The sequence below is a fragment of the Eumetopias jubatus genome, unplaced genomic scaffold (genome assembly GCF_037043125.1).
Source record: "Eumetopias jubatus isolate StellerSeaLion01/CBP00866 unplaced genomic scaffold, mEumJub1_p1.0 scaffold_13, whole genome shotgun sequence".
In the NCBI taxonomy this organism is placed as follows: domain Eukaryota; kingdom Metazoa; phylum Chordata; class Mammalia; order Carnivora; family Otariidae; genus Eumetopias; species Eumetopias jubatus.
Genome location: NW_028274819.1, coordinates 6,029,273 through 6,051,431, shown reverse-complemented (window position 1 = coordinate 6,051,431; position 22,159 = coordinate 6,029,273). Strand labels below are relative to the sequence as shown.

Sequence of the window (22,159 nt, the reverse complement as noted above, 5' to 3'; positions counted from 1 at the left end):
TGTATTTATAAACACAGTATTTTTGGTGCAGTTTTAATATACACTGGCTTATCTTGTTCTTTGTTTGGTTTAGAATATTACTAAGTTGTTCACCATTTTGGAGAATGATATGGCCAGTGGTAGCAGTGTTAGTACCATCTGAGTTGCCAATGCAATAGCTCTGTATCAGTCTACATTTATAGCTGACCAGCAGACGTATTTTGCTATAAATATTTCATATGATATGTACTATTTTACTAGAAATGTCTTTCTTTTTTTAAAGATTTTATTTATTCATTTGAGAGAGAGAGAGAGAGAGCACACAAGCGGGCTTCTCCTGCTTCTCCCTCTCTCACTCCCCCTGCTTGTGTTCCCTCTCTTGCTGTGTCACTCTGTCAAATAAATAAAATCTTAAAAAAAAAAAAAAAAGAACACCTGGCAGATGGTAGGTGCTTAGTAAAATTCTAGTCGGGATACTACAGGTTCTTTTTATTTGACTTATAATAGAATTCTATGGCAAACTCTTCTAATTGCTCCATTTATTGAACTTACTATATGCCTTACAGGGTGCTAAACACTATTGTACCTCATTTAATGCTCAGAACGACCTGTGGTTCATAGCTTTTTACCAAGAGAAATTAAAACTTTTGTTTGCACAAATACCTGTGTGCCAGCTTTAGTCATAATTTCCAAAAATTGGAAGCAATCAGGGCACCTGGGTGGCTCAGTTGGTTAAGCGGCTGCCTTCGGCTCAGGTCATGATCCCAGCGTCCTGGGATTGAGCCCCACATTGGACTCTCTGCTCCACGGGAAGCCTGCTTCTCCCTCTCCCACTCCCCCTGCTTGTTTCCCTCTCTCGCTATGTCTCTCTCTGTCAAATAAATAAATAAAATCTTAAAAAAAGAAACTGGAAGCAATCTAGATGTCCTTCAACTTGGGAATGGAAAAACAAACTGAGGTACATCCAGACAATGTCAATCGTTGATAAAAAGGAACTAACTACTGAAATAGGCAAGGACATTGATGAATATCAGATACATTATGCTAAGTGAAAGAAGCTAGACTCAAAAAGCTAAATACCCTATGACACCATTTGTATAACATTTTGGAAAAGACAAAACTAGAATGAAAGATAACAGATCATTGTTTTCCAGGGCCTAGGGTTTGAGGGGAGGTTGACTGTAAAGGAACAGCATAAGAAAACTTCAGGGTGATGGACCTGTCTTTATCTGAATTGCGGTGGTGATTCTGTATGTGTTGTCAAAACTCAAGGAACATAAAAGAAGAGAGATTGTTGTATGTAAATTATACTTTAATTAAAAACAAAATCCAGCAATTTCACTTGAGTATATACTCAAAAGAAGTGAAAGCAGGGACTCAAATATATACTTGTACACCTGTTTTCATAGCAGCATTATTCACAGCAGCCAAAAGGTGGAAGCAACCCAAATGTCCACCGCCAGATGAATGGATAAACAAAATGTAGTATATATGTACAATGGAACGGTATTCAGCTATGGGGCGCCTGGGTGGCTTAGTCAGTTAGGCATCTGCCTTCAGCTTAGGTCATGGTCCCAGGGTCCTGGGATCCAGTCCCACATCGGACTCCCTGCTCCTATCTCTGCCTGCCATTCCCCCTGCTTGTGCTTGCTCTCTCTCTCAACCTCTCTGACAAATAAATAAATAAAATCTTAAAAAAAGTAAAAAAAAATAAAAAGGAAGTTCTGACATATGGTATAGCATAGATGAACCTTAAGATATTATGCTAAGTGAAGTACGCCAGTCACAAAAGGACACATATTTGTATGATTTCACTTATATGAGGAACTTAGGGTAGTCACATTCATATGGGCAGAAGGAGAATGGTGGTTGCTGGGGGCTGAGGGGAGGAGGGAATGGGGAATTAGAGTTTAATGGGTACAGATTTTCACTTGGAAAAGATGATAAAGTTCTGGATATAGAGTGTGGCAGTGGTTGCACAACAATGTGAATGAATGTACTTTATGCCCCTGAACTCTGTCCTTAAAAGTAGTTATAATGGGGGGGCTCCTGGGTGACTCAGTTAAGCTTCTGCCTTCAGCTCAGGTCATGATCCCAGGGGTCCTGGGATCAAGCCCCACGTTGGGCTCCCTGCTCGGGTGGGGAGCCTGCTTCTCCCTCTCCCTCTGCCGCTTCCCCTGCTTGTGCTTTCTCTCTGTGTCAAATAAATAAATAAAATATTTAAGAAATAGTTATAATGGTAGATTTGATGTCATGTATATTTTTACTGCATACACACACAAAACTTGTTAAAAGAGAAAACAAGGGGCGCCGAGTGGCTCAGTCGGTTAAGCATCTGAGTCTTGATCTTGGCTCAGCTCTTAATCTCTGTGTAGTGAGTTCAAGCCCCAGCATGGGCTCCATGCTGGGTGTGGAGCCTACTGAATGAATGAATGAATGAATGAATGAAATAAAGAGAAAACAAAACCCAAAAATCCTTGTAGGAGGGCCAGTTGTTTTGCAAGGAGGTGATCCTCATAGATGTGAAGAATCTTGCTCAAGTTTTCACAAGGCAAATTGTGATTTGAATGAGGATCTAACTCTTTGATGTGGCATAATGGAAAGAATATCGAATTAGCTCCAGTTATCACCACCAGCTTGATGGTGGGCTATTTAAAAAAATCAGATACATCACCAATGTTGAAGTTCTGCTTTTCCAAAGGATCTTTTCAGGATCTGAAGGCCATTTCAGGAGGAAGGCTCAACCTGCAGTAGCTAATACAGCAGACACTGGCCACATGTGGCTACTCAATACTTGAAATGTAGTTAGTTAATCCAAACTGAGATGTTAGTATACAATACACAATGAATTTCAAAGACTTACTACAAGGAAAATAATGTAAAATATTAGTAATTTTTATATATTGATTACATGATGATAGTTTTTTTAGATATATTAGGTTAAAATATATTGTTAAAATTAATTTTGCTTGTTTCTTTTTCTTTTGAAAGTGGATAGCAGAAAAATTAAAAGCACATATGGGTTTTACATTATATTTCTGTTTCACAGTATTCTGACTCTCTACACCCTACCAGCATTATAGGAACAAACATAGAACTGCCCCACAATACCCTTAAAATGGCTGTGCTTGCTTGGGTGGCCAGGGGCCTGCTGCTACCCAGTCTGGGAATACTGCCGGCAGTTAGGATTTGCAAAGACACCACAGGGGTATCAAAATGGTACTTTTCTTATTGTAAAAGAATTAGAAGTTTTAAAGAAGAAGAATTAAAAGTCCAATGATACAGAAAAGTGTAAAAAAAATTAAACCCCATTTCATCCATAACCAATGTTATTTCTCTGCTGAAAAATCATATGCACCTGCATGGAGGATTTTCCCCCCTATAGCTTAGAAAGATATAACATTATACAATTACATTGTATTTTTCTCTCTTAAATTATGGTCATCCTTCCTTGTCAATAAATTCTGAACTACTTTTAGTAGCAACATAATATTCCATCTTTTTTTAAGGTTTTATTTTTAAGTAATGTCTACACCCAACATAGGGCTCAAACCCACAACCCCGAGATCAAGAGTTGCATGTTCTACTGACTGAGCCAGCCAGGCATGCCCATAATAGTCTATCTTAAGGCAATACCTTATTCCCTTATTTACAGACATTCAAGTTGCTTCCATTGTTTGCTACTAAACAATGCTACAATAAATTTATACCAATATTCTTATTGATGAGTTTTTTTGTAGACTAGATTTCCAAAGCAGGATTACTATGATAAAGAATCACCACATTGACTGGGGCGCCTGGGTGGCTCAGTTGGTTAAGCGTCTGCCTTTGTCTCAGGTCATGATCTCCAGGTCCTGGGATCAAGCCCCACGTTGGGCTCCTTGCTCAGTGGTGTCTGCTTCTCCCTCTCCCTCTGTGATCTCTCTTGCTCTCACTTCTCTCTAGTAAATAAATAAATAAAAATATTAAAGAATTACCACATTGAAAGTTTTGATATTGCCAGAATAGTTCCCAAGAAGGATGTAGAGTTTACACCATCATCAGCAATATGCATGTACTTTTCTCACACCCTTACCAGCAATAGATATCTTTTTTTTTCCATTTTTTTCAAATTCGAGGGTGAAAAATGTTCTCATTTTCTTAGGAAACTGCATTTCCTTGGCTACCAATGAAGTTTCTTGTTTATTAGCCACTTGCACTTCCTTTCCTATAAAATGGCCAGTTTATATCCTTGGTCCATTTATCTAATCTTTATTTTTTCTTATCAATTTGTAGGAGTTCTTTGTACAGTACAGATATTAACTCTTTAGACTCCCAAATTTATATATTCAGCTCAGACCTCTGCCTTGAACTCCATACATATATCTAATTGCTCATTGCATCTCCACTTGGGTGAGTTAGAGGCATCTCAAACTTATCATGTCTCAAACTGAATTTCTGGTCTTTCACAGAAAATCTGCTTCTCCCACAATGTCCCCCATCTCGGTAAATGACAATTTTATGCTCCCAAGTTGCTCATTGTCATCTTTGACTCCTTTCTCTCACAGTTGCATATTGTGTTAGCTCCGCTGTCCAAGTACATCCAAATCTGACCACTTCCTCCGAATTCTACTGGAGCCACCCGGATCCATGTCACTATCATCTTTCTCTTGGATTCTAGCAATAGTGTTCTGAACAAACAACTGTTTTCCGCTTTTCGCTCATTTCAATAGCAGCCAAAAAAGATATTTATAAAACTATGGAAGATAAGCCGTATCAGATGAACCCCCCTGCCCTCTGCCCTCCACAGACTTCCAGCCTCACTTAGAAGTAAAACCCAGGGTTTTTATCATGAATGGATGTTGTACTTTGTTAAATACTTTTTCTGTGTCTATTGATATGATCATATGGTTCTTATCCTTTCTCTTATTGAAGTGATGTATCACATTAATTTGTGAATAGTGAACCACTCTTGCAATCCAGGAATAGAAAATCCAGAAATAAACCCACAATTATATAGTGAATTAATCTTTGACAAAGCAGGGAAGAATACCCAATGGGGAAAAGTCTCTTCAACAAATGGTATTGGGAAAACTGGACCACTTTCTTATACCATATACAACAATAAATTCAAAATGGATTAAAGATCTCAAAGTGAGACCTGAAGCCATAAAAATCCTAGAAGAGAGCACAGGCAGCAGCTTCCCTGACATCAGCCAGAACAACGTTTTACTAGATAGGTCTCCTGAGGCAAGGGATACAAAAGCAAAAATAAACTATTGGGACTACATCAAAGTAAAAAGCTTCTAAAAGGCAACCTATGGAATGGGAGAAGATATTTGCAAATGACATATCTGAAAGAGGAGTCAAAGATGACAATGAGCAACTTATAAGTTGTATAAGTTATATAGCAACTTATACAACTCAACATCCCAAAAAACACCTAATTAAAAAATGGACAGGAGGGCGCCTGGATGGCTCAGTCGGTAAGCGTCTGCCTTCGGCTCAGGTCATGATCCCACGGTCCTGGGACCAAGCCCCGCATTGGGCTCCCACTACCCTTGCTTGTGTTCCCTCTCTCGCTATGTCTCTGTCAAATAAATAAATAAAATCTTAAAAATGGGCAGGAGACATAAACAGACATTTCTCCAAAGACAACATACAGATGGCCAATAGGCACATGAAAAGATACTCATCATCACTTATCATCAGGGAAATGCAAATCAAAACCACTCTGAGATATCCCCTCACACCTGTCAGAATGGCTAAAATCAACAATACAAGAAACAACAGGTGTTGGCAAGAATGTGAGAAAGGGGAACCCACTTGCACTGTTAGTGGGAATATAAAGTGGTGCAGCCACTGTGGAAAACAGTATGGAGTTTCCTCAAAAAGTTAAAAATAGAACTAACCTATGATCCAGCAATTGCACTACTGGGTATTTACCCAAGGAATACAAAACACTAATTCAAAGGGATACATGCCCCCTTAAGTTTATAGCAGCATTATTTACATTAGCCAAGATGATGGAAGCAGCCCAAGTGTCCATCGATTGCTGAGGGATAAAGAAGCTGTGAGATATATAGATCGATCGATCGATTGATCTATCTATCTATCATCTATCATCTACCCATCCAGCCATACTGGCACTTTGCTATTATAGCATATATATATATAATAGCGTATATATATTTATAGCATATATATATATATATATATATACATAAAATTCAGAATGAAATCTTGCCATTTGCAACAACATAGGTGGATCTAGAGAGTATAACGCTAAGCAAAATAAGCCAGTCAGAGGAAGACAAATACCATATGATTTATTCATATGTTGGATTTAAGAAAAAAAAAAGGAGCAAAGGGAAAAAAGAGAGAGACAAACCAAGAAACACTGTCTCTCTCTTTTTTTTTTTTTAGAGGGAGAAAGAGAGAGGGAGGTGGGGAGGGGCAGAATCTTAAGCAGGCTCCACGCCTAGTATTGAGCCTGATATGGGGCTCCACCTCACAACCCTGAGATCATGACCTGAGCTGAAATCGAGTTGGACGCTTAATTGACTGAGCCACCCAGGCCCCCCAAGAAACAAACTCTTAACTATAGAGAACAAACTGGTGGTTACCCAAGAGGGGAGGTGGGTGGGGGATTGGTTAAATAGGTGATGGGAATTTAGGAGTGCACTTGTGATGCACACCTGGTGAGGTATAGAATTGCTGAATAAAATAAACAAAAAAAAAAGAAGTGAAAACCAGTCATTTCACTGGCCCCCAGGATGCTACAACCTCCCCTTACATCCTCATGCTCTATTATTTACTCCGTTAGTCTCCAGCCATACTGGCACTTTGCTATTCCTTGAACAGGCAGACATAGTCTTGCCCCAGGACTTTTTGACTTGTACTTTCTGGCTGGAATGATTCCCCTTCGGATGGCTTGCTCTGTCTTTCAAATCTTTAGCACCATTTTTTTTTTTTTTTTTTTTTTACTTTTTGCTTTTTTAAAGTAGGCTCCACACCCATCACAGAGCTCAACGCTGGGCTGGAACTCACAACCCTGAGATCAAGACCTGAGCTGCAATCAAGAGTGGGTCGCCCATCCGAATGATCCACCCAGGCGCCCCTAATACCATCTAATAGTCTGTACGTTTTACTTAATTGTTTATTATGTTTCTCTCCACCATAGTATAAACGCCAAGGTCAGGATTTTTGTCACTTTTTTGTTCACTGCTATATCCTTGGTACTAACCATTTGGTAGGTGCTCAGTATAATGAGTAGAATGAACATGTAGGTAGGTATTTTCCTGAGTTTGTCACATGTATTTATGTTTTTGATGTCTTCTGCCATGCAAAATATTTTTATTTACATACATCTATTGGTTTTGAAATTTTTTTTTTTTTTAAGGCTCAACTTTTCTTCCCTCGGGGACTGTTCTCACCTGATATTGTTTCATTAAACTTTTTATTGTGGAAAACTTCAAACGCACACAAGAGAGATACATCTCATTATTCCTCTTTTGGAAATTCCATAAAGGCAGAGACGAAACTCCGATTTTCAGTCTCCGTCTTCTGCCACGACTTCAGCAACATCAGGGAATGTGTTTCCAAAGAATGAATTAACAGCACGAGGGCTTTCCGGGGCAGATGCCTCTCAGGCCCCTCAGACAGCCCAGCACAGTCCTGGAGGCGGCAGTTTGCTGACTGAAGGCGGCTGTCCTGATTTCTTCCGCCAGGCCTGACCCTCTCGTAGACACGCTCGCTGCCACCTCCAGGTTTGGCGTAGGGTGCCAGAATGGGAGGAGCTCTGACTTCCGACTGAACAAAGTTTTTCCTTCGGCCCGCCGATCCCGGCCCCACCCGGGCCAGAGGCCCCGTCTCACCGACTAGGCCTCTCCGCCGCCGACGTTCCCCGCGCGCGTTCCCCCTTCTCCAACCCTTCTTTTCCCCCTCCCCCCCGGCAGTGGCGGTTGGTCGCGCGCCGTCGTCCCTTTCCCGCCCCCTCCGCTAACGAGCGGGCTCCAGACCCTCTGGGATTGGCTGCACCTGAGCGCATCTTCTTTCAGCCTCTCTGATTGGATGTGGGACGCGCGGGATGTCGGCCCCGATTGGCTAGGTCAGAGCGCCTGCGCGGCGGGGTTCTCGGTCGCCAGCCATTCCTGGGGAGGACTGCCGGCCGGTCGGACGTCTCGCCTGTCGCTGGAGGAGAGGTCCCGGCTCTCCGGGAAGGCGGCTGCGGCGGCAAAATGAAGATATTCGTGGGAAACGTCGATGGGGCGGATACAACGCCAGAGGAGCTAGCAGCCCTCTTCGCGCCCTACGGCACGGTCATGAGCTGCGCCGTCATGAAACAGTTCGCCTTCGTGCACATGCGCGAGAACGCAGGCGCGCTGCGCGCCATCGAGGCCCTGCACGGCCACGAGCTGCGGCCGGGGCGCGCGCTTGTGGTGGAGATGTCGCGCCCACGGCCTCTTAACACTTGGAAGATTTTCGTGGGCAATGTGTCGGCTGCGTGCACGAGCCAGGAATTGCGCAGCCTTTTCGAGCGCCGCGGACGCGTCATCGAGTGTGACGTGGTGAAAGGTAACGCGGGGGCGCGCGGGGGCGGGGGCGCGGGCGCGCTCTGGGCACTCTGCTTGTTAGCCACGCCCCTTTCCCGGGGGTCGGTCACCGCGCGGTTGGGGAGGGTGGGGAAGTCCGCGGGAGCGAGGCCTGAGGTGTTGGGGGAGCGTTGGGTAGAGCCACCCTCCTCCCCTGCGGTCCAAGCACCATTCTCCAGATGGGAGGAAGCGGCTCTGGGTGGGTTCGGCGGCCAATGTGAGCCGAGCTACGGGGCCGGGGACGCGCCTGAGAGACTTGGGAGTGTACCGGGGGCGCGCCTTCCACTGGTCTCCTGGGCCTGGCACCGAGCGGAAATTGGGAAGTGACGGGCACAAGCCGGATCATGGAGCGGGGAAGATTTCGCCACTTCCCCACTTTCTCTCCAGACGTCGGTCAGAGAGCAAGGGAAGAGGGAAAAGGTGGGGGCTGACGCCCCAAGGCCACCCTCGTGTTCCCTCCCGATGAATGCTCCCGAGCGGAAGGTAACGGGGCCCTTGGACGTTTCTCGGGCTGGGATCTTACAGCTTTGTGTGGCATGGGTCTACTCATGGGTGTAGTTACTCGTAGGTACAGGAGGGGCCCCTTCCGAATCAATTTGGCCTTTCAGTATTGTTAGGTGGGTTAAGCGTGGCAACGCTGTTTTCCAAGTCCCTCAAACTTGGGTTTTTTTCCTTTGGGCTCGATTTTACATCTATAGACTGGAAACCCGGACCTTTTGAATGTGGAAGGAGGGCTGTTTTATCAAGGCCTCTTCCTTAGCTTCTATTTGCCAGCCCATGCCCTCGGGGCAGTGTTCTTTTTAAGGTCGGTGATTTTGCGAGGGGTCATACTCTGTGGCTGAGGGGGACATGGAGAGGGGTGCGTGAGAGGTCTTCTTAAACAACGGCAAAACAGATTTACTTGCTGTTCGTCTTTGCTGGAGTAGTCTAATCCTTAGGGTAGATCCCTAGTTTGTCTTCGAGAAAAATGTATCACTGTAATTTAGGCCTGACTTCCTTTTTGGGACCCAGTTGACTTTTGTAGTCTAGGTTCCTATCCTGTAAGTTCTTTTTCTTTTATGTTGGCAGGGTTTGGTGGGATAGCCCTTGTGGTTGTGGTCAGTTTCTTTTCCTCTGGGAACAGATCAGAGTTAACTTTGCTTTGCCATCTTGAAGGATGCAACCTGGGGGAGCATCTGATGCCCTACTCCTGGTGTTGGATTCATACCTTGCCTTATCCTGTGTGAAAAGTTTTGGGGATAGGAAATAAATGAGTGCAGGTGCTTATTTCCACCAAGACACTTCATTTGCTTTCCTGGAAAGGCTTATCTTTTGGGCCATTCTTTGTTGTTTTTATAACTGGGAGAGTGAAAAGGGTCATGGTCTCCACTGCTAGGAGCAATTCCTTGCTCTGCATTAATATTGCACTCTTTTCCTCAGCTCAGGTTATGCAAGTCTACGAATACCCGGAATCAGGCTTTCCTGCTCGGTGCTCTAAGGCAGGCTGTATGGTGCACTGATTTTTGCTTTTGTTTAGAGTTAGAGTAGGAAGGGCATCTGGCCAGGAAATGGATGGGGGTACATGACTCATTATGAGAGTTTTGTGTTTAATTGATCTACTAAGTTTCTTTTGTGCTTAGGCAAGATGACTACTAGATTGGGAATCTAGAAACTAGCATCTGAGGGGACAGTCTCCATGGAACTCATTGGTCAAGAAGCTTGCTTTCAGATGGTAGAGAAACCAGAAATTTGTCTGGATTCGCTCTGGACTGAAACCAAGTGACAGTGGTGGGGAGGGTGAAGTGGATCACTGCATGTGGTTTATAGAACTCCTGGCTCACTCTTAGTGAAAAGTGAAAGTTTTGTCTATTTTATCCTTTTGTAAACATTGAGCTAGGAGAAATGTGTTAACTGCATCAGGGAGTAGTGGTTAGCTGTTATTTGTAGTTATCCTGGTACATAACAGAGGTCCTGATAATACTTTGCTGTAAGAGGCTCTGGGAAAAATTTGACTTATCATATTCTCCACTGAGGCTTTTCTGTCTCTCTGCGGTGAAAGAAAGTGAAGTTTTTAAGTTGGGAATGTAGCAGAAGAGACTGGTTCTGGCGTTATAAAAACTAATTTCTTGGGTTGGGAATAGGCATTCGATGATCGAGTCTTCAGGTGTTGGGCTGTGAGGTCTTTGAAAAGCACAGAAGCTTGAGGTTGCACAGGACAATCAGTTCTGTTTTATTTCACAGAGGAAAAACATAGTTGCTTGGTTACCCCTGAAGCTTAGATATGATTTGATTTATAGAGCAAGAATCTCCATAGCAACAGTGGATTGTAACTACTGTCCATGGGTTACATTCTGTTGGGTGTTCAAAGATGAAGTATGTAAGTTGCTGACAGCTTTAGGAACCATTTAGGCTTCAGGGGAGGTCTGAAAGGCAGAAGAGGAAACGGTTTCCTTTTTTTTTTTTTTTTTTTTTTGGTAGGTGGCCATTTTACCCTCTTGTACACAAATCTGTAGTTTAAAGTTAGGAGATTTCTACTCTTCTCAGGAAAATTCATTTTTCTGGATTCTCTTAACTTTGATGCTAGAGGAATTGTGATGCCACCAGATCAATAGATGATCTGTGTAAAACATTGTTTGCTAGTGCCTTTAAATGCAGTGGATTTCTTTCAGTGGTTACTAGCCGCTGAACTAGCTCTTCAGGCAGGTGGGTTCCTGGAGTTCTCTAGATTTCTGGTTTTTCATCGTCCTAGGATTAAGTGGGTTCCTGGGCATTTTTGATAGGGCTAGGTCTTGGTTTGGCTGTTGGCTGTGATAGGGTTAGCCCCGATGTGATTGAATCAGCTGGACAACCCAAGTCACACTTCTCTTTATAACGTCTGGCTTAGGAACTTTTTGATGTAAATTGATTATAATTCTGTCTGATGGTTTTTTTAAAAACCAGTGACAAAAATCAATGATATAACTCATCTGGGTGGTCAGTTGAATTTTACCTGTGAAATCTCAGTTTTCAAATTTCAATTTGGTCCGTTTCTTAACAAAACCCAGCTAAATAGGGAGTAGACAGTGGGATGTCCTGTTGCTCTTGTAAACTGTTTGAAGTTTTTGTTTTTGGGTGTTTTTCCCTAGCTTGTTACAGTCTCAGGAATCTGTGGGTAGGTTAGCCAGGACTGTAATACTGTTCGTTAGTATTCTCTCATTGCCTGGAGATTTTTTTCCATTTCCCTTAATCTGCCTACAAGCTCCCATTTTCTGTTTGCCATTGCATTCTCTGGAGGGTGACGCCCAGCCTCTGCTTTTAACCAGATCTCTGACCACCAGTATCTATTTTTAGCTACCTTTACCCAAAGTGGAGGTGAGAGACCACAGGAGAGTTCTAGTACCCTGTGGCTAAGCCAAAAGGAACACGTTTGCCTTAATTGGTAGGTAAGAAATAAGGTTCTGACCATGGGGGTGTGAGGACTGAGAGTTGTGATGGTTCATTTTGTTTTTTTATCATCTCCGGCAGTTGTAAGTTTGCATATACAAACGGTATGGTAGCTTTTGTTTTTTGTTATTACAAATGAAGGATAATGTTCTGTAGGGAGAGAAGCTTATGGTTAGATAATCATCATAATCAGCCTTTAAATAATCATCATAATTTTTTACCATTATATAGCTATTTATATTTTGCAAGTCACTTTTATTTTCTTATTTGAATCTCCTAACTCTTGAGGTGGGTAGAACAGATTTGGCAAGTCAGTGATATCAGGATCTATAACTGAGGCTTTTAAGTGCCTAACTCAGGATTCCTTGTGCTATACCATACTTCTGACTTGTTGATTATATTTTTATTTTCATTTGTAAGAGACGCAGGTTGGTGGCATTGCCTCACATTGAGAAAAATGACTTTCTCGGAACAGCTAGAGAGGGCATCCTGGTATGAAAATTTCTAGACATTAGAGGATACTTATTTCAAGGCTATTTAAAAGGATTTCTTATCTTCAAGAATGGAATTTTAGTGATTTCATTCAGGTAGTTCTTCATTTCCTAAACTGATGTGAGAGAGATGGGGTCCTGGTACTTGGTACTAAGTAGCCACAGATTCAGATGGGTTTAAGTGCATGGCCTTATTTCCCATGAGCATGATCTTGTCATTGTTTTTCATATCCTACTGGCACCATTGTGGTTTGTGAGTTTGGACATAAATAAGAATTTCTTCCCACTCCTCCCCCTTCTAATCTAATACTGTCTTCTTCTGTGTGGTAGATGAGTAGGACATTGAGAGTAGCATCCTGTCTTAAGTATGTATCCCACCACAGCTCATTCAGATCCTGAATGAGGACCTCAAGGGTAACCTGCTTAGCAGAGCCTGCAAGCTGCAGTAATTGCAGCTTCTCACCTTGAAGCTAGGAAACCAGATCTTTCCTGTAAACAGTCGCTCTGTGAACAGGAGTGCAAGGGGTAAGGTATATTTCTGTCCTTCGAAGAGGAACAAGTAGAGGATATGATGTAGCCTGGGGGAGGGGGCTTGAGCCTGAACTCAGCCAGGAGGCTTGGTTTCCATTCCCACACCTCATTGGCTTAAATGTGTTCCAGCTTTTCCTGTTCTAAGTTTAAAATTTCTAGTCCTGTTGCACGGTCCTGCCTTACACAGGACTTCTCAGGGATAGACTGGTATAGCAAAGGGGCACGAAAGAACTGAGATTTTGTTCCTGGCTCTGATTTTGATTTAGGGCAAGCCATATAAATTCTCTGAGCATGTTTGCCCACCTGTAAAATGGAGATAATGATCTTTTGCTCTTCCTGCCTCACAGGATTGTTGTGAGGCCCAAATGAAGGCCTGTGCATGGAAATACTTTGAAAACAGAAGTACTCTGAGAAAAGGGGAGATCACATTGGAGGAATTTAATGAACTGTGTGTTGCAGTCTAGCTCTCTCGCTTTAATTGGACCCTGGGCTGAGACATGGGTCATGCATGCTAAGACATAGTGGTCATTTCTAGTGTTTCAGAGTTAAGCTTCAAAGGTGAGCAGTAGTGTTTGGTGACTTGGGTTAGAGAACACTGAATAATTGAGTGATCCAGGAACCTTTTCTGTGTTTTGTTAGGTGGTTTACACTTAGAGGAGCTGGAAAGGTTTTTCTCCTGTGTTCGTCTTCGCTCTTTCTTCTCTCGTCAGAAAGTTGGGTGAGGTAGCAGGGGGAAAGGGAAGAGTGGGGAGAAGGCCATAGGGAAAGGTGACTGCTTGGGACAGTCTGGAAGCTTTGTTATGTGGGAGCCATGTTTTATGACATACTCCTGGAGAGGAGGGTTTGGAGGCCTGGAGGTAGCTGGCAACAGCTGGGTGCTGTTGTGTGTCCAGTTTGGGACCCATCAGGTAGCATGCCCTGCCCCCCTAATTGCTAACCCTCTGTCTGCTGCTTTATCAGACTACGCGTTTGTTCACATGGAGAAGGAAGCAGATGCCAAAGCCGCCATCGCGCAGCTCAACGGCAAAGAAGTGAAGGGCAAGCGCATCAACGTGGAACTCTCAACCAAGGGTCAGAAGAAGGGGCCCGGCCTGGCTATCCAGTCTGGGGACAAGACCAAGAAACCAGGGGCTGGGGATGCGGCATTCCCTGGAACTGGTGGCTTCTCTGCCACCTTCGACTACCAGCAGGCTTTTGGCAACAGCACTGGTGGCTTTGATGGGCAAGCCCGTCAGCCCACACCACCCTTCTTTGGTCGCGACCGCAGCCCCCTGCGCCGTTCACCTCCCCGAGCCTCCTACGTGGCTCCTCTGACGGCCCAGCCTGCCACCTACCGGGCCCAGCCCTCAGTGTCGCTGGGAGCTGCCTACAGGGCCCAGCCTTCTGCCTCTTTGGGTGTCGGCTATCGGACTCAGCCCATGACCGCACAGGCAGCCTCTTACCGCGCTCAGCCCTCTGTCTCCCTTGGGGCCCCATACAGGGGCCAGCTGGCTAGCCCTAGCTCCCAGTCTGCTGCAGCTTCCTCGCTTGGCCCATATGGTGGAGCCCAGCCCTCGGCCTCGGCTCTCTCCTCCTACGGGGGTCAGCCAGCTGCGGCTTCCTCGCTCAACTCCTATGGGGCTCAGGGTTCCTCCCTTGCCTCCTATGGTAACCAGCCATCCTCTTACGGCGCACAGGCTGCCTCTTCCTACGGGGTTCGCGCGGCTGCCTCCTCCTACAACACCCAGGGAGCAGCTTCCTCCCTAGGCTCGTATGGGGCCCAGGCAGCCTCCTATGGGGCCCAGTCTGCAGCCTCCTCACTAGCTTATGGGGCCCAGGCAGCTTCTTACAATGCCCAGCCCTCGGCCTCTTACAATGCCCAGTCCGCCCCGTATGCTGCACAACAGGCTGCTTCCTACTCTTCCCAGCCGGCTGCCTATGTGGCACAGCCAGCTACAGCTGCTGCCTATGCCAGCCAACCAGCTGCCTACGCTGCACAAGCCACTACCCCAATGGCTGGCTCCTATGGGGCCCAGCCGGTTGTTCAGACCCAGCTGAATAGTTATGGGGCTCAAGCATCAATGGGCCTGTCCGGCTCCTATGGGGCTCAGTCAGCTGCTGCGGCCACTGGCTCCTATGGTGCTGCAGCTGCCTACGGGGCCCAGCCTTCTGCCACCCTGGCAGCTCCGTACCGCACTCAGTCGTCAGCCTCTTTGGCTGCTTCCTATGCTGCCCAGCAGCATCCCCAGGCTGCTGCCTCCTACCGTGGCCAGCCGGGCAATGCCTACGATGGGGCAGGTCAGCCGTCTGCAGCCTACCTGTCCATGTCCCAGGGGGCCGTTGCCAACGCCAACAGCACCCCGCCGCCCTATGAGCGTACCCGCCTCTCCCCACCCCGGGCCAGCTACGACGATCCCTACAAAAAGGCTGTCGCCATGTCGAAAAGGTACTGTATGCCCCCCCGCCTCTGCCCCCAGCTGGGGCTTAGGGCAAGGGGCTGAGGTTGGCATGGGAGGGAAACTGGAGCCATTGGCCCCTCCCTTGGTCTTCTCTCCTCTACTCCCGTGGGATGTCCAAAGGCTGAGGGGGTTGATGTCTGTGAACTTCTCTGGTCACCAGGGTTCAGGTGGAGCGTTAGTGCTCAGCCTGGGGTGGTACCAGCTAGTCAGGCTGGGATAAGTGTCACCTGTCTAGGCTAGCCCAAGTGCCATTGGAGCTACTGCCTGCAGGATTGTGGCCCCTTTCCCACCGTCTCAAGGATCCTTAAGCCTGTTACGTGGTTGTCCTGGCTTTGGTGGGGTGGGTTTGAAAGAGTAGTCCCTTTGGCACTCACTGGCTGAAGGCAAGGTGTATGAGGTGCGTCCACTCTTTGGGAAGTTGGGGACCTTGCTTTTGTCCGCCGTTCTGTTGATAAACAACCAAGGTCTTTCTGTGCAGGGCCCGGGGGGATAGTTTGTTTGTGGTTTGGGAATGTAGACCAAATCCACCTTGGCCAGTTGAGAAGGGAGGGCTTCAGTGGTGGGCTTGGTTTCCCACTGAGTTGAACCAGGCTTGATTTCTTGCCCTGGATAGGGTGATGAGCCTTCTGACAAAATCTTGTTTGTTGGAGACCAATCTGATCACACCCTCCCTATCCCCATTGGCATCTCCCCCATGCCCACCTGGAGCCCTCCCCTCAATTGTCTCATTCACCAACTGTCTTCTTCTCTCGACTAGGTATGGTTCCGACCGGCGTTTAGCCGAGCTCTCTGATTACCGCCGTTTATCAGAGTCGCAGCTTTCGTTCCGCCGCTCGCCGACAAAGTCCTCGCTGGATTACCGTCGCCTGCCCGATGCCCATTCCGATTACGCACGCTATTCGGGCTCCTATAATGATTACCTGCGGGCAGCTCAGATGCACTCTGGCTACCAGCGCCGCATGTAGGGCCGTCCTGGGATGGGACACCACAGGGAGGGAAGGAGAGGAAAGGTGGGGTAGGGTGCAGACCCAGGTTATTACCACTGGCCCATACCTCTCCTGTTTGCGGTTTTTCATCCCCTCTCCCCTGTGGGCCTTCCCCAGGAGATGGTCCTTTTGAGTGTTCGGCAGTAACCTACTTTGTTTCTTCGCCTCAGCAGCAAATCTTGCTACTGGCTCTAGATCTGCGGTTTCCCCTCTCCCCTGCCTCCCATCTCCCAGGATGGGAATTTCTTTTATGTTTTTATTTTTTCCTGGCTCCCTTTTATTTTTCTGCGCGATATTTAAGGTCGTCTGGATGGGGAAGCAACCTGCAGCTGAGGTCGGCGGCGCCTTTTTCTTTTTAGATGTGAGGGAGGCCAGGAAAGGGTTAGCTTAACCATTTCCTATGCGCCAAGCTGTGCCAGCAGTCCAGGGGACCCTGACTTTGTCCCTCTATAGACTGTGTTGAGACTGAGTTCCTGTCGGGACAGTCGGTTGGTATATGTCCAAATCCCTACTGACCCCCCGATGTTCTAGCTGATGCTGAGTGGCACAGTCCCACATCCCCATCTCCCCAAGTAGGTGGTGTTAGAAAACCTTGATTTTTTTTTCCCTTTTGTATGGACTACAAATAAAACTTGGGGCAATTTGCAGTTTGGAAACCTGGTTGTCATTGTCTTGATTGCACTCAGTTTCAGAGGAGCCAGTTTGACATCCAGGAAGACATGATAGCTAAAGGAAAGGCAGCTGGAGAACCCAGGGCAGTTACGGAAAGGGGTTTGAATGTGGGAATTAGTGATTTTCCTGCTGCCCAGAGGGATTTAGGTCATCATTGTCCTGCTAGTCTGCCATCTTTAGGACTGGAGAGTCCAGACCAAGTTGCTTGGACTTTTCTCAGCCCTTAACTTGAATTGATCACACCAAGATGCAGTATATTTACTGCCCATTTTCTCCTAACTTGTCTCCAGTTCAGAAACAACCTGTGCTCCAGCAGGGTGGTTCTGGGGTGTGGCTTCTCAAGTGAGAAGTGAGGAAATGGGCTGCTTTGGTGCTTACAAGTCTAGTGGATCCTCCAGGGGGTGGACTTGAGTGAATGCTGGAGCTGGGACCCAGAAGGGAGCCAGTGGTGGGGTAGGGGTGATGTCAGTGCCTGGTACTTCCCTGTGGTTAGAGAAAGGAGCAGGGACAATTGGAAGCAGGTATGGGGGATCTGGCCATAGCCCTGGTATTCCGCCTGTTGAACCATCACCATGGAGCGTCCTTCCTGCGTCCTGCCAACTTCTGCCATAATGGTGCCCTGAGACTCACCCTGTCTCCATTTGTTAGGGTTTCCAGATGTTTTCTTGCTGGGTTTATAGTTGAAGGTATCCTCACAGTTTGGGAAGGGGGTGAGGTACAAGCATAGCCCAAGTAGGGATCCTGGGTTAGAGTGAGGAATTGAAGATTCTTTTTATACTTTTATTCTGGGATGGGGGGCGAGGGGCTGTTGAGAGGGCCTGGCCAAAAAAAAAAAAAAAAAGTTCCAGCCAGGGACAAGATGGAGGCTTGGGCTTACTAATAATGAGCGAATAGAAGAAGACTGGCTGGGGATGAACCTATCGACGTTCCTTTTGGAAGGGGGGCTTTAGGGATTCGATTTGGGAGCCTGCTGGGGCGAGGCAATTTTGGGGACTTGTGTGTGTCAATCAAGTGGAGTTCAGGTGGGTTCTTTTCTGCCTCTCACTGGTTTCTTGTGAATTTGCCTGTGACAGAGTAGCTTGCCCCCAGATGTTCTCTTCCCTCTGCCCAGCGGGCAAAAGTATATGATCTTTATAACCATGAGCTCTTGTGGATGCTAACTGGGGTAATTTCAGGGGTTACTGGGGCCATAGTTCCTTTCCTTCTCTTTCTGCTCACTGCTTTGCTTCCAGGTGCTTTGCTGTTCCTTTTCATTTCTTTACAGGACTGGGAGGGGGAGTTCATAGGTTTCTTGTCACTTTTCTGCAGGGAGGGTGGGGTGATCTGAGGGCCAAGCTGACAAGCTTAGCTCTGGTTATTACTCTGGAAAATAGAGGGTTGGTTACAGGGCTGTGATTGTGGCCTGTGTATTTGTAATATTTCTTTGTCATGTGGCTTTCTGTCTCTCTTTTTCTCCAGTGAGGGTTCTGCCATTACCCCAGTCCCAGGGTTCCTGTGAAAAACAGCTTAATGTGCTCTTGGGGCCACTGTTCTTTATTGCAGCCCAAATTCTTCAGAGTGACCTGGCCTAGATGATCACTCTTAACTGCCTGTCATCTTTAGATCCTGATGCCCTTGCTGTCTCAGCCCTCAGGTTTTTCGTTAAGTAGAAGAGACTACAAAGCTAAAACATTTGTCATTCTCTTCTTTCTTGCAGATTGTTTTAAAATTCGCTTTTCCCTCTTTTATTTAAATTATGCCACCTGTGTTAATCCTATAGCCCACTCCTCATACTTTGCTTTTAGTGGATTTCTGAGTTCCTGGGTCCTATAACTTGGAGATGGTTGGGTTGAGTGAATGGGAGGACAGACATTTAATGTGTGTTTTGGGGTAAGAGGTGGGGAATATGGGCTCCCAGTGTCCCTTCAGATTTTTGCACTTCTGCACTATTACCTCTACAACTTGGCCTTCGTTGGAGAAGTTTAAGATGATTTATTCCTGGAACAAGATTAAATAGAGGCTTCTAACCTTGTCAGTCTGCTCTCTTCTGAGGTTTGGACTTTGTTTCAAATTCTGTCTGGGGTAGGCCTGGGGCCCCATCCCTTGTACTGGAGGTAATGGGACTGTCCCTGAGAGGTCAGCCTCTGGGTAGGCTGCTTTTCTAGTCATGCCCATCAGTTAAGCTCTACCAGTGTTTGCACACACTGTTGGTTCTCCAGTCATTTTGTCCTATCAAGCCAAGTAAGCTGACCGTAATAGGGGATGACTGAGGTCATAATGAAAATAAATTTCCTAGGTTTATGGACTGTATGTAATAGAAGGTTTGGGTAATAGATAAGATGGAGAGCAGGTGAGGGCCGCCTGGGTGGCTCAGTCGGTTAAGCGTCTGCCATCGGCTTAGGTCGTGATCCCAGGATCCTGGGATCGAGCCTCCTGCGTCGGGCTCCCTGCTCAGCGGGGAGTCTGCTTCTCCTCTCTCTGCCTTCCCCCGTGCTTGTGCTCTCGCTCTCTCAAATAAATAAAATCTTAAAAAAAGGCAGGTGAAAAATTTATATTCACCTAAATTTTATATTTATCTTGAGAGATCATAAAGGGTAGAATCTAGAGTATTCCAAGAAAAAAAAAAGACGTTCTTAAAATTATTTTAAGTACGGCTCTAAATCATTTGAAATATTGTGTGTTAGTAGTGGAAATACAGTGTTCACGTAGCTGAGCCCTTGGGCTGACCTTGAATTTATAATCTGGGGAGGCAGGACCTACCTCAATCAACTAGTTACAGTTAAACAATACTAGGGTAGTGGAAGATGAGGAAGAGGCAGTTCCACTAGTTAAAACTTTCTGGAAATGGGATTTGTTTGGTTGGAAAATTGACTTGGCCCAGAGAGAATGACTAAGGGTGTTGGCTCTAAAATCAGGTTTCCTGAGTTTGAATCATGTTTCTATCACTTAGCTGTGTGATCTTGGACATGTCAGGAACTCTGCCTCAGTTTTTTCATCTATAAAATGAAGGTAATAGCTAACATTGAACACTTGCTAAGCACCGTTAAAAGTGCATTTCCTACAGGAATTTCATTTGATCTTCATTGCAATCCAAATGCCATTAAGTATTTTTAAACCTCTTTTATAAATGAGAAGCTGAGGCTGTAGGTTAAATAACTTTTCTTGAGATCACATAGTTGGAAAGTAGATAAAGGGATTGAACCAGTATTTTTAATTAACTCTCCAGGACTTTGCTTGTAATCATAGTATTGTAGAAGGATCAAATGAGAACATGTGTCAAGTGTAGGACCTCACTGCTCTTTAAATGCTAGCTGTCTCACAGACATGAGTTAGAACACTTTGGGGAGTTTGGGGTGGCCTAGTGGAGCACACATCTGAGCAAAGGACTTTGGACGTAGGTGTGAGTGCAGCACATATGAGTAACAGTGAAGCATTGGATTTTTTTTAAATGAGTGGTACCTAGGAGTGAAGTAGGACATGGACTACACCATTTTTTGTCACTTCCAGTCTCAGGCAACACTTCAGTGTCCTGAGATCAGATTCTCCTTGGGTATGGAAAAGAAAGGCATGGGGTAGGGAACCTGCAAAGACAGTAAGGGGAGGATAAGAGAGTGTAGCTGCCAGTGGAATCAGAGGCTTAGGAAGCTTGCTTGACTGGCCTACTCAAGGAAGGCCAGTCTGGACATCCCTGGAGAATACTGGTTTTTAATTTAAGCTCTTAACTAAACCAATAACTCATTTCTGGACAGGAGCCAGAGTTATTAACATGTATAAATAATATATATTCACCCCTAAGGGTGTGAAAGTAATAGATTATTCACACTTTGAATGGTTTTCACTGACATCAGTGTCCCCCCCCCCAAGTTTGGATTTTTCCCTTATTTCTCTTCAAGAGTCCAGGCTCCACGCACTTTTGTCTTTTTCAAGGTCTGCAGTGAGAATAATGTATATTTATGCTTGGCTATGACAGATAACAGCTTTCTAGATGACTTTGGACAAGTCACTTTACCTTTTAGGTGCTTGGTAACTTGATCAGCAAATTAAAAATCACCCAAATGGCATCTAAAGTGTTCTGGACACGGTGCTTTTAAAACTCTGCATTCAATTGTTTTGCATAGTTGGGTTGGTAAGGTAGAGGATTTGGACCAGATGTTTTTAATTTATAAACCTTAATGGTTTTTAAGGGGTGAATATTAAGCTTCTTTAGTACTCAGTAAAATAGAGTTGGATAGGTCAACATTAGTATGGAGATGCTTGAACTACAAACAGATCTTTCTACGCAAAGCTTCATTTTTTAGCATTTGTCAGGCTGGTCATCCTGATGATCAAAAGCTATAGCATAGGTTACCCCCTGGCTTTTGGGCATCCTGCTTTTTCTGTTTGAGGGAGACTGGAAAGCATACTGGGTAATAAGGATAAAAGTGCTTGTTTTTAGAACTAAGGGTCCATGGTCTTAAGCTGATACTGACTGGAAATCCAAAGTACTTCTCCTTTTGGTTTCCAAAAGAAGTCTTGCATTCATTCACCCTTGTGTTAACTTAGTCAACAAATAATTGAGTGTCTACCATGTTCCAGGTGCAGTTAACATTGAGGATAGAATAGGGAAGAAGAAAAAGTTCCTGCCTTGAACAAGTATTTGATGGGGGAGGGAGGAGAAATAAATGGAATGAACAAATAGGATTTCAAGTGGTGGTAAGTATTTGGAAAAATAACATGAAGTCATGGCATGGAGTTCTAAGGTAGGGTTGGAGTAGGGGGACGTCTTTAGATGGGGTGGCCATCGAAGGACCTTGGGGAAAGAACATTCCAGTCTGAATGAACTTGGAACAAAAAAGGCCAGTGTACTGGAGCATATTTGGGGTTTGGGGTGTGTGGGGTGGAGCGTAGTGTGTGGGGGGGGTGGGGGGGTGTTTGTTAAAGAGATTGGGAGATTCTGGCAAGAACCAGGGTGAGTTTGAAAATTTTCAAGTTGCAGTGGGTTTTAAGAATCAGGTGATAATTTAATGTGCTTTTACTCAGTTGGATGAGCTTGCAAAATGAAACCTATTACTCCACCTTAAAGGCTTTCAGAAGGTAAATTAGATTGAGAGTGTTGGGGGCGGGAGGGG

The 22,159-nt window shown here is 45.4% G+C and overlaps 1 protein-coding gene across 2 annotated transcripts; it reads left to right on the top strand.

Annotated features, from left to right (window-relative positions):
• The first annotated feature begins 8,095 nt into the window (after positions 1–8,095).
• Positions 8,096–17,056, top strand: LOC114220478 (RNA-binding protein 14). 2 transcript variants are annotated; one of them, XM_028118383.1, is made up of 3 exons: positions 8,096–8,535; positions 13,937–15,401; positions 16,172–17,056. In XM_028118383.1, exons 1-3 carry the CDS (start codon positions 8,199–8,201, stop codon positions 16,377–16,379), a joined length of 2,010 nt encoding a protein of 669 aa, XP_027974184.1. In that variant the 5' UTR covers positions 8,096–8,198; the 3' UTR covers positions 16,380–17,056. The 2 variants fall into 2 exon arrangements, with proteins under 2 accessions (XP_027974184.1, XP_027974185.1); XM_028118384.2 differs by lacking the exon at positions 8,096–8,535 and adding an exon at positions 8,645–9,035.
• The last annotated feature ends 5,103 nt before the right edge of the window (positions 17,057–22,159 follow it).